This window comes from Parasteatoda tepidariorum, chromosome 5 (genome assembly GCF_043381705.1).
Source record: "Parasteatoda tepidariorum isolate YZ-2023 chromosome 5, CAS_Ptep_4.0, whole genome shotgun sequence".
NCBI classification, from domain to species: Eukaryota; Metazoa; Arthropoda; class Arachnida; order Araneae; family Theridiidae; genus Parasteatoda; species Parasteatoda tepidariorum.
This window is the reverse complement of record NC_092208.1, coordinates 59,017,305-59,033,578: the sequence shown is the minus strand read 5'-3', so window position 1 is coordinate 59,033,578 and position 16,274 is coordinate 59,017,305. Positions and strand designations below refer to the sequence as shown.

Here is a 16,274-nt window from a genome sequence, read left to right as displayed (position 1 = left end):
AGAGTAGTCCAAAGCTTAGACCCTTTAATACCAATTCTACTTTTTACGTATTCGCAATATCTCGAGAACTTTTTTAGCGAACTGAAAAGTTTCAGCACATACTTATAAAATTCGTTTGCCCAAACATAATTCAATGCAAAAAACTTTTTTTTTGTATACATTTATTATTTTTTATTTAATAATAGTCGAAAAAATTTTGAATTGTAAGATATATAATCTTTTACATTAATTTAATGTTTGTAATTTTAAGTGACAAAATATAAAATTTGAGCGAAATCGGTAGAATAGTTCATGAGAAATAGAATTTTGAAGAAGTATATTTAAAATTCGAAATTTTTTTTAACTCGATTTAAAAGCTCTCGAGTTATGGCGAAAAACGCAAAAAGTGAAACTAACATTAAGGTTTCCAAACATTGAACTGCTCTCTTGCCTAAACTATGGGGACCATACTTCGCAGATTGCGGCTACTCCCTATATTTTGTGGGTCAGAAACTCGAATCCGTTGAAAGAAAAAGTGTTTTTATTCAGAGCATTCTAATCTTACAATAAATTCAATTTACTAAGTCAATATTGATACATAAAAGGTAAATAAATACATACTTTAAAATTTTTTTTAATGAACACACAAATTTTAATACATTTTAAAACACAAACAGGAATTTTTCTCGAAAAAGTATGTCAATAAAAGGAATTAAATTTTTTAGGATACGACTTTAACGTTTAGAAATCTCATATTAAAGTTCATCTGATACCGATACATTCTTTTAATGAATAATCTGTAGTGGTGGTCTCAAGTAAATTTAAATTTCGAAGCTCGTATCATATTAAGGTTATCTGATACAGATTACAATCACATAGTAAAATTTTCTGATAAAGAAACATTCTTTTAAAGAATAAAATAAAGTGGTGGTCTCAAATAAATAATGTCTTTAAAATATCGGGTGAATCGTACAATTCTACATATTATCTATATTGGTTGAGTAACTGCTATAAAATATTGGGACAATCGGACGATTTTAAGTAGGGTTTATATTAGCTGATTAACGGCTATAAAACATCGGTTGAGTTGCACATTTCTATATCAAAGCAAGGTGGGCTGAATAATGGCTATAAAATATCGGGTGAACTGAAAAAATCTGTATAGAGTCGATATTGGCTAAATAAGGGCAATAAAATATCCCATGAATTTGGCAATTTCTATATGGGGTAAACATTGTCTGAGTAGTGGCGATAAAATATCGGGTGAACTATATATATGGTCAATATCGTAACTATTCTATTTATGGCCAATGTTGGTTGAGTAACGGCTATTAAATATAGGGTCAATTGGACAATTTAAATCAGGTCTATATTGACTATATAACGGCTTTGAAATATATGGTGAATCGTATAATTTTATTTATGGTCTATATTGGCTGAGTAACGGCTATAAGATATCGAGACAATCGGGCAATTTTATGTAGGGTTTATTTTGGCTGAATAACTGCTATAAAACATCAGTTCAGTCTGACACTTCTATATCGAACTGACATAAGCTGCATAACGGCTATAAAATATCGGGTGATTCGGACTTTTCTATATAGGTCTAATATTTGTAAAAAAAAAGGCCCTTTAAGACCTTGTTAAGCCAAGATTGGTGAATATTGGCCTAATGAATTCCCAAGTTATTTTGCTGCTAGGGTATAGTTTAAGTAAGTGTGTAAAAAATATGAGTTAGGGCTCACTTCTTAAGCCCGCTCTCAAGCTTGTAGACTTTTCGAGTCTGGGATCGATAATATTTTTATGTAAATGAGTAAGCCTAAGTTGAAACGGATTTTTGAATGTTTGTATGGTTTGACTACAAGTATTAAAAAAGCATAAGAAAACTTTGTAACGAATTCGAACCGTTTTCCAACCGATTTTTCTTCTTCTGATAATGAGCACCTTTTTTCAGAAAATTATTATTTTGTTTTCTATTATGTTTTAACGAATTTTTCATTATGCGCACGTTTTTCGAAACTAATTACTAATGTTTATTGTTGTTTGGACGGAAATAAGTATAACAACTCTTGAGTACATCATTGACCTATGTGACCAATATTTGCACCTTAAAATTTGTATCGTTAATGAACAGTCTTAAGGAAATAATTGGAAAAATGAAAAAGAAAAGTGCATAAGGTTCAAAAGTTTTGTCTGTCCGTTGTTGTATTACAGTAAAAAACTATTTTTTTTAAAGTTGCTTTTTATATGCATGTACCATGAAATAGTATATTTTCGGAAACAATTTTCAAAAAATTGTAACAAAAACTATTTAAGGGGTGTGAGGGTTATTTTGGTTATTTTTTCCTTCATATATATAATGCTAAAAAGGGGATTACAATTAGCTCCCCCGAAAAGAAAGCTTAGGAATACATATAAGTTATAAGTAAGATATAAGCAATAATTGATATTTCTCTCACAAATAATACTGATTTTTAAAACCGATTGTATCAATTTGATTTAACATTCCAAAATGGCTTTAATTGTTTTTCTTCTACGACTTAACACCTCTTTTCTAATACAGTAATTTTAAAATATATTTTTTATGTACTTTTTAAATAAAAGTTTTCTTTGGTCTGCTTTGCGTATTTAATGATGTAACTTAAGGATTTTTTTACAATACACGAAAAATATATATTATGTAATATTTACTGAGATTATAAATATTTTAGATGATGCGTACCAACACTAATTTCGTAATAAACTTTTTTAAAAATTTATTTCACGAATAGTTTCCATAAGGAAAAGTAATAGAGTATTATGGTTCACCGAATTCGCTGCAACAAGCCAGGAAATAGAAAGTGAAAGAGTTACTCTTCTTTATTATCTAATCTATCAATTGGTCAATCTTAAACTTGCTGTCATCCGTGACCATTGCGTTAAATAGTATTAATAGAGTACATAAAAAACACAACCTTTTTTTTCAATGAATTCAATAGCATCGTTATAAATCTTTCTTACTATAAAAGCAGAAGGAAACAATTGTAAATCATCAATCTGTCCTAAAATTATTCTTGGAATACAAGAAGTTGTTTTGGCATCTACTTCGACGAAATTCTAGAAAAGATGGTAAATTATCATTATTTTGAATTTCATTTAAAACATTATTTAACTTTTAATCCTGATATAATGTTTAAAACAATTGTATATCGTGAATTAACAGTAAAATTAAAGCTCTAACTATTAGCTTTGCCTTAGTAATAGCGTATTTAAATGTTTCAAATTTAAGTTAGTTCTTCAATTTCAGATAATTTCTGAGTTTACAATTTTATTTCATACTATTTACCAGATTGTTCTTTTAAAATAGTTATTTCAAGCGTCTTGCTGAAAGTAAAAATATGTATCATAGTACCAAAAATATAAATGTCGTAGGAATAAGAAATAGTGTGCATCATAATAACACGCATTTTTCATTATAAAAAATAGCTTCAAAGTTCAAATTTTTACAGAGTTTGAATTTTTTCAAAATTTTGACTTGATTTTAAAAATTTCAAACAACTGAAAATTTAGATCACGGTATAATAGTTAAGATAGACATTTCCTCATTCAGATACATTTAGTGTTAAACAACTAACTATATCGTTTGAAATTATTATTGAGGTGCAAAAATTATATCAATTTTATGTTAAGGACAATCATATAAATAAGCTTAAAATGTAATTTAATTTTAAAACGCAGGGATTTTCTAACGTGTTTTTAAGTAAGTTGCAAAAATATTTTTAATTTAAATGTCTTTTTTTTATTTTTAAATCAAAAAAGAACTAAGTTATTAATTCATACAGTAAGAGTTCGTTTCCTTTTTAACAAATTGTAGAAACAAACTTTCACTTTTATTTTTAGAGGCTTTCTATTGTTTTGCTGGTTGCTGCGTGCATCGTATTGTTAGCTATAAAAAGCAATGCGGAATCCACCGTTGGAGTAGATGCTCGTCATCATCACCACCATGGCCACCATCACGGCCATCATCATCACCACGGTCATCATCATCATCATGGTCACCATCATCACCACGGACATCACCACCATCATCATCATGGACATCATCATCATCATGGACATCATCATCACCATGGACACCACCATCATCACGGACATCATCATCATCACGGACATCACCATGGCCATCATCACCATGGTCATCATCATTAAAGACCCAAACTTACAAAAGCAATGTATGGTTTTAAAAGAACTTCGTACTTTTTATGTTCCAATTTACAGCCAATATCAAGGAAAAATAAATAGTCTTTCACCATATTTTTATTTTGCCTCATGCATTTAGGAGTCTACATCATGAAGTTTTGCTAAAATGCTTGGGAAAATTGAGCTTTCTAAAAATATAAGTTTAACAGCAGATTGTAATTTCGAGAGTGTATAGTATATATAAAGGCTATTGTCGCAGGAACTACACTTTAGAGGAATATTCCATGCAAAAAATAGACTAATTTGTTTAATATTTTTACTCGGGATTCTGCCTCTTGCTAAAATTAAAATTTTTTCTCTAATTTTAATTTTTATTATTTTACACGTTTGGGAAAAGTCCATACGTTTATTTAAATATATTAACTTTTCTTAACATCTTAACATTTACAAGTTTATCGTATTGTACAGTGCGAGAAATTTTTTTTTACCACTTTGAATAACTTTTGATCTAATGATAGGATCTTCACGTTCTAGGAATCATTCTTAAAGGTTCGAGGGGGTGACCTCAAATATGCTAATTAATTAGTGCAGACGATATTTTAAATTATGAAATCAGACACAAAAACGTACGTTCTCTTAATCAGCATACCTTTTTTTCGACGGATTCGGGTCTCTGACCCACAAAATATAGGAGGGTGGCTGAAATCTGGGAAATATGGTCTCCATAGTTTGATCAGGAGAGTAGTCCAAAGTTTAGACCCTTTAATGTTAATTTTACGTTTTACGCATTCGCCATATCTCGAGAACTTTTTAAGCGAACTGACAAGTTTCTGCACATACTTATAAAATTCGGTTATCCAAAGATAATTCTATGCAAAAAATAAATGTTTGTGTATATTTATTATTTTTCATTTAATAATGATCGAAAAAATTTTGAATTGTAAGGTATATAATCTGTTACATTAAATTAATGTATGTAATTTTACGTGACAAAATACAAAATTTGAGCGAAATCGGTGGAATAGTTCCTGAGAAATAGAATTCTGAAGAAGTATATTTAAAATTCAATTTTTTTTTTTTAACTCGCTTAAAAAGTTCTCGAGTTATGGCGAAAAGCGCAAAAACTGAAATTAACATTAAGGGGTCCAAACATTGAACCGCTCCTATATTTTGTAGGTCAGGAACAGGAACCCGTTGAAAAAAAAAAGCGTGTTTATTCAGAGAAATCTGATCTTGCAATAAATTCAATTTACTAAGTCAATATTGATACATAAAAGGTAAATAAATACATACATTAAAACATTTTTTTAATGTACTCACACATTTTAATACATTTTAAAACACAAACAGGAATTTTTCTCGAAAAAGTATGTAAATAAAATGAATTACATTTTTTAGGATATGACTTTAACGTTTAGCAATCTCATATTAAAGTTCATCTGATACCGATACATTCTTTTAAAGAATAATCTGTAGTGGTGGTCTCAAATAAATTTAAATTTCGAAGCTCGTATCATATTAAGGTTATCTGATACAGATTACAATCACATAGTAAAATTTTCTGATAAAGAAACATTCTTTTAAAGAATAAAATAAAGTGGTGGTCTCAAATAAATAACCTCTTTAAAATATCAGGTGAATCGTACAATTTTACATATTATCTACATTGGTTGAGTAACTGCTATAAAATATTGGGACAATCGGACAATTTTAAGTATTAGCTGATTAACTGCTATAAAATATCGGTTGAGTTGGACATTTCTATATCGAACCAAGGTGGACTGAATAACGGCTATAAAATATCGGGTGAACTGAACAAATCTGTATAGAGCCGATATTGGCTAAATAAGGGCAATTAAATATCACATGAATTTGGCAATTTCTATATGGGGTAAACATTGTCTGCATAGTGGCTATAAAATATCGGATGAATTCTATATACGGTCAATATCGTAACAATTCTATATATGGCCAATATTGGATGAGTAACGGCTATTAAATAAAGGATAAATTGGACAATTTTAAATCGGGTCTATATTGACTATATAACGGCTTTAAAATGTATGGTGAATCGCAAAATTTTTATCTATGGTCTATATTGGCTGAGTAACGGCTATAAAATATCGAGACAATCGTGCAATTTTATGCAGGGTTTATTTTGGCTGAATAACAGCTACAAAACATCGGTTGAGTCTGACACTTTTATATTGAACTGACATAGGCTGAATAACGGCTATAAAATATCGGGTGAATTTGACAATTCTATATAAGTTAAATATCGGCTGAATCTTGGCTATTAAAATAGTTTAAGTAAGTGTGTAAAAAAAGATGAGTTAGGGCTCGCTTTTTAAGCCCGCTCAAGCTTGTATACTTTCCGAGTCTGGGATCTATAATATTTTTATGTAAGTGAGTAAGCCTAAGTTGAAACGGATTTTTGAATGGTTGCATGGTTTGACTAAAAGTAGTAAAAAAGCATATGAGAACTTTGTAACGAGCTCGAACCGGTTCCCAGCTGATTTTTTTTTCTTCTGATAATGAGTACCTTTTTCAGAAAATTATTATTTTGTTTCTTATTAGTTTTTAGCGAATTTTTCATAATGTGCCCGTTTTTCGAAACTAATAACTAATGTTTATTGATGTTTGGTCAGAAATAAGTGTAACAATTCAAGAGTACATTATTGACAAGTGACCAATATGTACATCTTAAAAATTACATCGTTAATGAACAGTCTTAAGGAAACAATTGAAAAAATGAAAAAGAAAAGTGCATAAGAATCAAAAGTTTAGTCTGGCTGTTGTTGTATTACAGTATAAAACTATTTTTTTAAAGCTGCTTTCATGTGCATGTACCATGAAATAGTGTATTTTCGGAAACAATCTTCATTCAATTGAAACAAAAACTATTTAAGGGGTGTATAATATATTTTGGTTACTCTTTCCTTCATCTATAATAATGATAGAAAGTGGATAACAATTAACTCCCCCGAAAAGAAAGCTTAAGAATACATGTAAGTTATAAGTAAGATATAAGCAACAATTAATATTTCTCTCACAAATAATACTGATTTTTAAAACCGATTGTATCAATTTGATTTAATATTCCAAAATGGCTTTAATTGTTTTTTCTTCTACAATTCAACACTTCTTTTCTAATGCAGTAATTTTGAAATATCGTTTTTATGTGCTTTTTAAATGAAAGTTTTTTTTTGGTATGCTTTGCAAAATTAATCATGTCATTTAACCCCTTAACGATCTCTTAATTTTCAAGAAAATGGTCATAAAAGTGTCTATTTTGCCAAATACACGTATTTGATTAGTGCTAGTATCTAGTTTAAAATGAACTAACTATTTACATTTACCTTAAAAATATCCTGGCACTGCTATATGGTGTGTGAAATGAGAAATAAAATGTTTTCCGGACAAAAGAAATGAATTAGTTTTATTCTTATTTGCGCATTCCTACTGAACACTCCAGCCCGTCAATATCACGGGAGCGAGAAATAGCGAACGAAAACTCACCCTGTCATTTTTACGTTAGCGAGAAGGAAGGGGTTAAGGATTTTTTTTTACAATAAATGAAAAAATATCTTTTATGTAATATTTACTGAAATTATAATTATTTTAGATAATGTGTACCAACACTAATTTCGTAATCAACTTTTTAAAAAGTTTATGTCACAAATAGTTTCCGTAATGGAAAGTAACAGAGTATTACGGTTCACAGAATTTGCTGTAACAAGCCAAGAAATAGAAAGTGAAGGAGTTACTCTTCTATATTATCTAATCTATCAATTGGTCAATCTTGAACTTGCTGTCATGCGTGACCATTGCGTTAAATAGTATTAATAGAGTATATAAAAAACACTACCTTTTTTTTCGTAAAATGAATTCAATAGCATTGTTATAAATCTTTCTTACTATAAAAGCAGAAGGAAAGAATTGTAAATCATCAATCTGTTCTAAAATTATTCTTGGATTACAAGAAGTTGCTTTGGCATATACTTCAACGAAATTCTAGAAAAGATGGTAAATTATTGTTATTTTGAATTTCATTTAAAACATTATTTAACTTTTAATTCTGATATAATGTTTGAAACAATTGTATATCGTGAATTAACAGTAAAATTAAAGCTCTAACTATTAGTTTTGCCTTAGTAATAGCGTATTTAAATGTTTCAAGTTTAAGTTAGTTTTTCAATTGCAGATAATTTCTGAGTTAACAATTTTATTACATACTATTTACCAGATTGTTCTTTTAAAATAGTTATTTTAAGTGTCTTGCTGAAAGTAAAAATATGTATCATAGTACCAAAAATATAAATGTTGTAGGAATATAGTGTGCAAATAGTGCGCTTCATAATAACACGCATTTTTCATTATAAAAATTACCTTCAAAGTTCAAATTTTTACAGAGTTTGAATTTTTTCAAAATTTTAATTGATTTTAAAAATTTCAAGCAACTGAAAAATTAGATCATGGTATAATAGTTGATATAGGCATTTCACCATTCAGATACATTTAGTGTCAAACAATTAACTTTATCGTTTGAAATTATTATATAGGTTATATCAATTTTATGTTAAAGAGAATCATATAAATAAGCTTAAAATGTAATTTAATTCTAAAATGCAGAGATTTTCTAACATGTTTTTAAGTAAGTTGCAAAAATAATTTTAATTTTAATGTTTAAAAAAAAAGAACTAAGTTATTAATTCATACATTAAGAGTTCTTTTCCTTTTAAACAAATGGTAGAAACTAAAGCTTTCGTTTTTATTTTTAGAGGCTTTCTATTGTTTTGCTGGTTGCTGTGTGCATCGTATTGTTAGCTATAAAAAGCAATGCGGAATCCACCGTTGGAGTAGATGCTCGGCATCATCACCACCATGGCCACCATCACGGGCATCATCATCACCACGGTCATCATCATCATCATGGTCACCATCACCACCATGGACACCACCATCATCATCATCATGGACATCATCATCACCATGGACATCACCATCATCACGGACATCATCATCATCACGGACATCACCATGGCCATCATCACGGACATCACCACGGCCATCATCACCATGGTCATCATCATTAAAGACCCAAACTCCCAAAAGCAATGTATGGTTCTAAAAGAACTTCGTACTTTTTATGTTCCTGTGTACAGCCAATATCAAGGAGAAATAAATAGTCTTTCACCATATTTTTATTTTGCCTCATGCATTCACGAGTCAACATTATGCAGTTTTGCTAAAATATTTGGGAAAATTGAGCTTTATAAAAATATAAGTTTAATTGCAAATTGTAATTTCGAGAATGTATAGAATATATAAAGGCTATTGACACATGAACTACACTTTAGAGGAATATTCCATGCAAAAAATATACTAATTTGATTAAAACTTTTACTCGGGATTCTGCCTCTTGCTAAAATTTAAAATTTTTTTTTCGAATTTTAATTTTTATTATTTTATACGTTTGGGAAAAGTCCATACGTTTATTTAAATCCATTAACTTTTCTCAACATCTTAACATTTACAAGTTTATGGTAATATAGAGTGCGAAAGAAAAGTTTTTGACCACTTTGAATAACTTTTGATCTAATGATAGGATCTTCACGTTCTAGGAATCATTCGTAAAGGTTCGAGGGGGTGACCTCAAATATGCTAATTAGTGCAGACGATATTTTAAGTTATGAAATCAGACACAAAAACCTACGTTCTCTGAATAAGCATACCTTTTTTTCAAACGGATTCGGGTTTCTGACCCCCAAAATATAGGGGGTAGCCGAAATCACCATAGTTTGATCAGGAGAGTAGTCCGAAGCTTAGACCCTTTAAAGCTAATTCTACTTTTTACGTATTCGCCATATCTCGAGAACTTTTCAAGCGAACTGAAAAGTTTCAGCACATACTTATAAAATTCGTTTATCCATGCAAAAAATAAATTTTTGTTTAAATTTATTATTTCTTATTTAATAATAGTCGAAAACATTTTGAATTGTAAGGTATATAATATTTTACATTAATTTAATGTATGTAATTTTACGTGACAAAATACAAAATTTGAGCGAAATCGGTAGAATAGTTCATGAGAAATAGAATTTTGAAGAAGTATATTTAAAATTCAAAATTTTTTTGAACTCGCTTAAAAAGTTCTCGAGTTATGGCGAAAAAAGCAAAAAGTAAAATTAACATTAAGGGGTCCAAACTTCGAACCGCTCTCCTGGCCAAACTATGGGGACCATACTTCGCAGATTGCGGCTACTCCCTATATTTTGTAGATCAGGAACTGGAACCCGTTGAAAAAAATGTATGTTTATTCTGAGAAAGTATGTTTTTTTTGTTTGATTTCGCAGCTTAAAATAACGTCTGCTCTTTTTAATTAGCATATTTGGGATCAACCCCTTGAGCCATTAAGATTGCGTCTTAGAACGTGAAGATCTGATCATTAGCTCAAAAGTTATGTACATAAAACGCACCTGAACTGTTTAGTGAAAATTGTTTACTTTTCTATACTTCAGTTATGTGCAAAGATTTTAGAGTTTACATAAACCACTATATATAACTTTTTTTAATAACTTAAACTCAAGTGGGGAATTCTTTTGCTTCCCTGAAGATGAGAATCGCGTGTTTTAAGAAAATAATATTTTTATCGCAAAGAATATTTTTATCATTCGAAATATTTTTACCTCAAAATTTATATCATTAAGTAATAAATTTTATCATAAGTTATTATGATAATAAAATCGATTAAAATGAATTATTGAAATTTTGAAGCATGCAACTAGAGGAAATTTATGTGTATAAAAAAATGTACCTCAAGCATACAATACACCATACATTCTGATGCGGTGAATTTTGTTTTCACTGTGCGCTTTGATTGTGTTCTGTATTATATATTTTATCGGTGCCTGGTAAAAAATATTTAACTATCATTGAAAAAAAAATTGCTTTTTTTCATTCTATAACCAAAACTATGCTTTTATATCAGCATACATAGTAATGAGAATTAAAGATAAAACTTTTTAAAAATACTCGTAAGAATTGAGAAAGAAGAACGTGAACTCATTTCTTTGATGTAATGCAAACAATTCAAAATTTTTTTCACACAGACATATTTTTCGCATTAACTTGAAATTTCAATCAAAAAGTCGACAGTTTTAATCGAAAAAAATATATATTTCTTAAATGAAATAATTAAGAAATTGTGTCGGGCAACTATCGTACATTTTTTTTAACGCAAAAGTTATTGAAAGCACAGAGTGTTCAATAATCAGCACCTTTAACGCATATTTTTTGAGTCCTTGTCAAAATGAAGGGAAAAAGCTATGCATGTTAGATATCACCAATTAATATTTAAGCGAGGAAGTGACAAAAACAAATATGTAGAATCCACAAGAGAGGAAAGCGAGATGAAAAATATCAAAACCATTTTTATTGAATTTGGAAACTTAAAGGTGTTTTTAATAACCATCTTTAAGCCCCTCTTTGTTATCTCCGGAAATTAAGCATGTTTTCGTATTTACAATCTCTCTATCCTCACTAGTTGTTCGGTTGATTTCAACACAGTTTTGATAACGCACAGTGTCTTGCAGCAATTATCGTATTCAAATAAATATAAAACTAAGCTTTTTAATATTACAAAGCTTAAAACAAGAGGAAAGTGCGTTACTAAAAGAAATTGTAACTATTCTATAACAATAGAAGATGTAACAATAACACATAGTGCTTTGAAGAAATTATCTTATTAAAATAAATATAAAATTTGTCTTTTGAATTACGCTAGGCTTAAAACGAGAGAAAAATGCTTTACTATGTTTGTACTAAGCAACGGCGTTGTTTTCACTAGAATCAGAGACCAGTTATGGGATAAGAGCGTTAAAAGATAGCTTAAACAGCTATCTAGATAGCTAAAACAGCTAGACTAATAATACAAACGTTAGTGTTTGAATTGGCAGTGATAAACTAGCTGCATACTAAGTACTGATGAAAATAAAATACTGTTGAGAATCGGTATAATGGATTTCCAGATGGCATCCAAACATTGCAATGCAGAATTCAGGCCCAAAAAGTCTTTAGTTCAACAAATTTAATGCTAAGGAATATATTAATAATTTAGAAAAACGAATTCAAGAAGACAAATTAAATCTATAATGAATAAAATTAAATTAATCGGCATCTATAATTTAAATAAAACTGCATTTACTTCAGTTCGTAATTTTCATAAAGATCTTATCCAAAATTTCCAAGAGCAATTAAGCTAATAAACATCTGGTGAAATTTTGTTCTTGTTACTGTGTGGTGATTTATTAACGCTTTTGATAATTCTATACCCTCATCTTTGTTTTTTCTCACGGTAGATTTAAATTTGCATGTTGAATGGATCCTCACCCGAGACAGAAAGTGAAGTAACAAAATCTGGATAGATCTGAATACATAGTTATAATGGACACTGTTAAACGAAAAATTAAATAACTGTTACCGTTAAATAACTGTTTAAGTCATTTATTTATTGACAATGGAATTATTGTTGTAATTCCACACAAATCACAAATTGCAGCATTTAGGTAAAACTTTTTTCGGGCCATTTAAGAACTTTTTCAAACCAGCTGTTAATGAATGGATGCTGTGTAATCTAGAATCCAGGTAGTACAATCTTTATCTATAAGGTATTTTATTTGCGTGGCGTTACTTCCTTTTAGTTTCTGACTCCATAAAATAAAACGGCTTTTAGCAATGAGAAATATTTCAATCGGAAAATTTTCGGAGAAGAAGATTATACACGTTTCTGTGAGTCTTCTAGGCCTTGTCTCACTAAAAATTACTGTCATTTGCGAGACTAACCAAATTATAAATAATGTTATCAAAACCCAGGGGTTTAAACAGGTGGATCTTGATGAAAATAGACCAGAATCATCGATTGCAGGTTTCGAAGTAGTGGATTTTTCATGCAATAGCTCTAGCCTGCTACATTCCTCCTAAAGAGATAAACTTATCCCAAGGCTGCTCCAAGAAATTAAGGAAGGATAAGAAACCTGTTGAAAAAAAATTGTTCCAACCACGCAAGTAAAAAAAAGCTCTTGTTAAGTAAATAGTGAAAACGAATATTTCTAACCTTAATATTTCTATAAAGATGCAAGGAAAGAAAGGACTGATTTCAACTCAAATTCCTACTTCTGCAAATTGAAGATGTCGGCAATACAGATTAGTTTCCAGCAGTTTTAGTTCATTATCGAAGAACTAAGTCTCGTGGTAAAGGGACTTCATCACAGAAACAAAACTTGGTTTGCAGTAAGACTTTCCGCAATGACAGCGTATGATTTGCTTTCTGCGGAAAAATTTCTCAGAGATTTTTATGAAATCTTTCGCTTGTTTTTAAACATATTGTGAACGAAGCTATACTTTTTTATATGAATTAATTCTTGAGCTAGTTTTTACCTTTATTTTAACTGCATTTTATTTTCATTTAAAGTTCTTTATTTTCGAGTTGTTACTGTGTTGTTATCACCATATTTGCAATTTTATATGTTCTCATTAAATTTCTTTGAATGTCACGCTCCTACAACTGTAGTAAAATTTTATCCTTTTTCATATAGAATATTAACATTTTTTGAAATTCCCCACCTCATAGCATTTTTAAACAAGATATTGATGAAAATTGTGTATGAAAATGTGTGATAAAAATAGCCAATATTTGATGAAAATCAATATTTTTCTGGTATAGTTCTGCGTGTTTCATTAGGGTACAATGCACATAAGGGAAAAAGGAAATATTTAACAATTTGGATGTAAATAAGTTTAATTAATAAAGAAATTTTTTTTGAAAAAAAATGTGCACGAGATTAAAATCTGACTGTAGTTGTTAATACAGGGGATATAGGATTTTTTAAAATGTTAATTTGATACATAGGCACTGGTAAGAGAATACAGTTTTCAAAAGCTTAGATTCTTTATTAGTATTGAAAGAAATTAAAGAGTGTTAAGTTATTTTTATATCCCTTTAAAATATTAAAAATTACTTATTAAGATTAAAATTGTACTAAAAATTAGATATTAATTACTTGAAAGTTACTGAATAGATTAATTACTCAAAAACAATGACTGAGAATTAATATACCCCTCATAGATAACTTGGTACATATACTTCAGCAATAAGTTATTTTTCTCTATAAGTAACAATGAGGCAAGTACAGTATTTTGGAATCGGTGTCAGTTGATTTAACAAAATTGAGTTCCTTTGTTTATTTTTTTTCTTTATTTCGTCCCCTCTTTTATAATACAGTAATTTCGTAAAACACTTTTTATATGCTTTGAAAATAAAGTTTATATTTTAACACATTTTAAAAAAAGCATATCATGCAACATTAAAAAAAATGCCGTATTAAGTAACGAAGGGAAAAGATGCGTTATGTAATATTTTCTGAAATGCAAAATATGTTAGCATAATTGTTGTAAGACTAATTTCATAATAATATGTTTTGAAAGAATAACGTAACTTTGATAGTGCAAAATAACACAATAACACGCTTCACTAAATTTGTTGAATCAAACCAATAAGTAGAAAGTGAAAGAATTACTCTTCTTTATTATCTAATCCTTGAGTTGGTCAATTTAGTACTGGACATCACCTGTGACCATTGAGGCAAATAGAACCAAGGGAGTTTAAAAAAAACTTCACGATTTTTTTTGTAAATAAATCAACAGCTTGTTATACGTCTTTATTACTATAAAAGCAGAAAGTAAGAGTTGTAAGATATCAATTTGCTCTAAAAATACCCTTGGATAACTAGCAGTTGCTTTGGCATCTACTTTAACGAAATTCTAGAAAAGATGGTAAGTTCTTATTATTATAATTCTAATTAATTGATGACCAATTCATTATTGTTATTAATGATAAATTCTCACTATTAAATTTATTTAAAAGAATATTTTGAATATTATTTCAAAAGGAAATGTTATTCTTTTTACATAATACAATAACAAATTACGAACTTTTCTTAAATATTAGTTTGCCATCTCTGCAGTAGATCCATATTTAATAATTTAAGAATTTGCATAAGTGACAATTCTTATGTTAATAATTTAATTCAGTTTCTGAGTTTACAATTTTATTCCATATTATTTACTAGATTGACCTTTTAAATGATTTAAGTTTTTGGAAAAAAATTGTATTTTGTTTAACAAAGGAAAAAATAACTATCATATCGGTGCGTAATCGTTTAATATTTATAAATATATTCATAATCCTTCAATATCTTTTAAATTCGCATTTTAAGGAATTGTGAATTGTGTGATCTTTTAGAATTTTTTTTGGTGATAAAACTGAATTATTTTACAACAATGGTTCTTGTTGGCATTTTATCCTTTAGATATATTAAGTGTTTGACGAAAAGTTAAACTACTAAAAAAGTTAACTAACATCACCACTAAATGCACATTATCTTGAGGTAAAGGATAGTTGTTCAATGTAAGTTGACAACACAACTTGTTGATTCTCAAATACAGAGANAAGTAGATGCCCGACATCATCACCATGGTCATCATCACCACGGCCATCATCATCATGGACATCACCATCATCATGGACATCATCATCACCATGGTCACCACCATCATCATGGACATCACCACCATCATCATCACGGGCACCATCATCACCACGGCCACCATCATCATCACGGTCATCACCATCATCACGGTCATCATCATCATCACGGACATCACCATGGCCATCATCATCATCATGGTCATCACCACTAAAGACCCGGGCGTACATAAGCAATTTATAATTTCAAAGTAATTTCGTGGTTTTTGATTTCTAATGTAAACCTAATATCTCTGAGAAATAAATAAATTGTCTTTCACTATGTCTTTATTTTGCCTTATACGTTCTAACAATGTTTAAAATTTCTCACATAATGTTTAATTAAAATACTTTACCACAAATGATAATTTCCAGGGCGTAATAGAAACTTGAGAAACAATTATTGACTGTTGACACACGAATCACAATTTCGAGGTTAATATAAATTAAAAAAATAATCTATTTTGGTTTGAGTTAGAAAATTTCTTATAAATGGGATTCTAATCTATATATAAAACTGTCATGCATATGT

General features: G+C 29.3%; 1 protein-coding gene across 1 annotated transcript in view; it reads right to left on the bottom strand.

Annotated features, from left to right (window-relative positions):
• LOC139425657 (uncharacterized protein DDB_G0290685-like) overlaps positions 1–15,934 on the bottom strand; it is a 17,266-nt gene extending 1,332 nt beyond the window's left edge. The window contains exons 1-5 of the mRNA XM_071181060.1: positions 15,644–15,934; positions 9,011–9,285; positions 8,402–8,439; positions 3,930–4,176; positions 3,305–3,342 (exon numbers count right to left, since the gene is read on the bottom strand). Coding sequence (XP_071037161.1) covers positions 3,305–3,342; positions 3,930–4,176; positions 8,402–8,439; positions 9,011–9,285; positions 15,644–15,934 — 889 coding nt within the window. The remainder of the gene's footprint in view (positions 1–3,304; positions 3,343–3,929; positions 4,177–8,401; positions 8,440–9,010; positions 9,286–15,643) is intronic.
• Between the last annotated feature and the right edge of the window lie 340 nt (positions 15,935–16,274).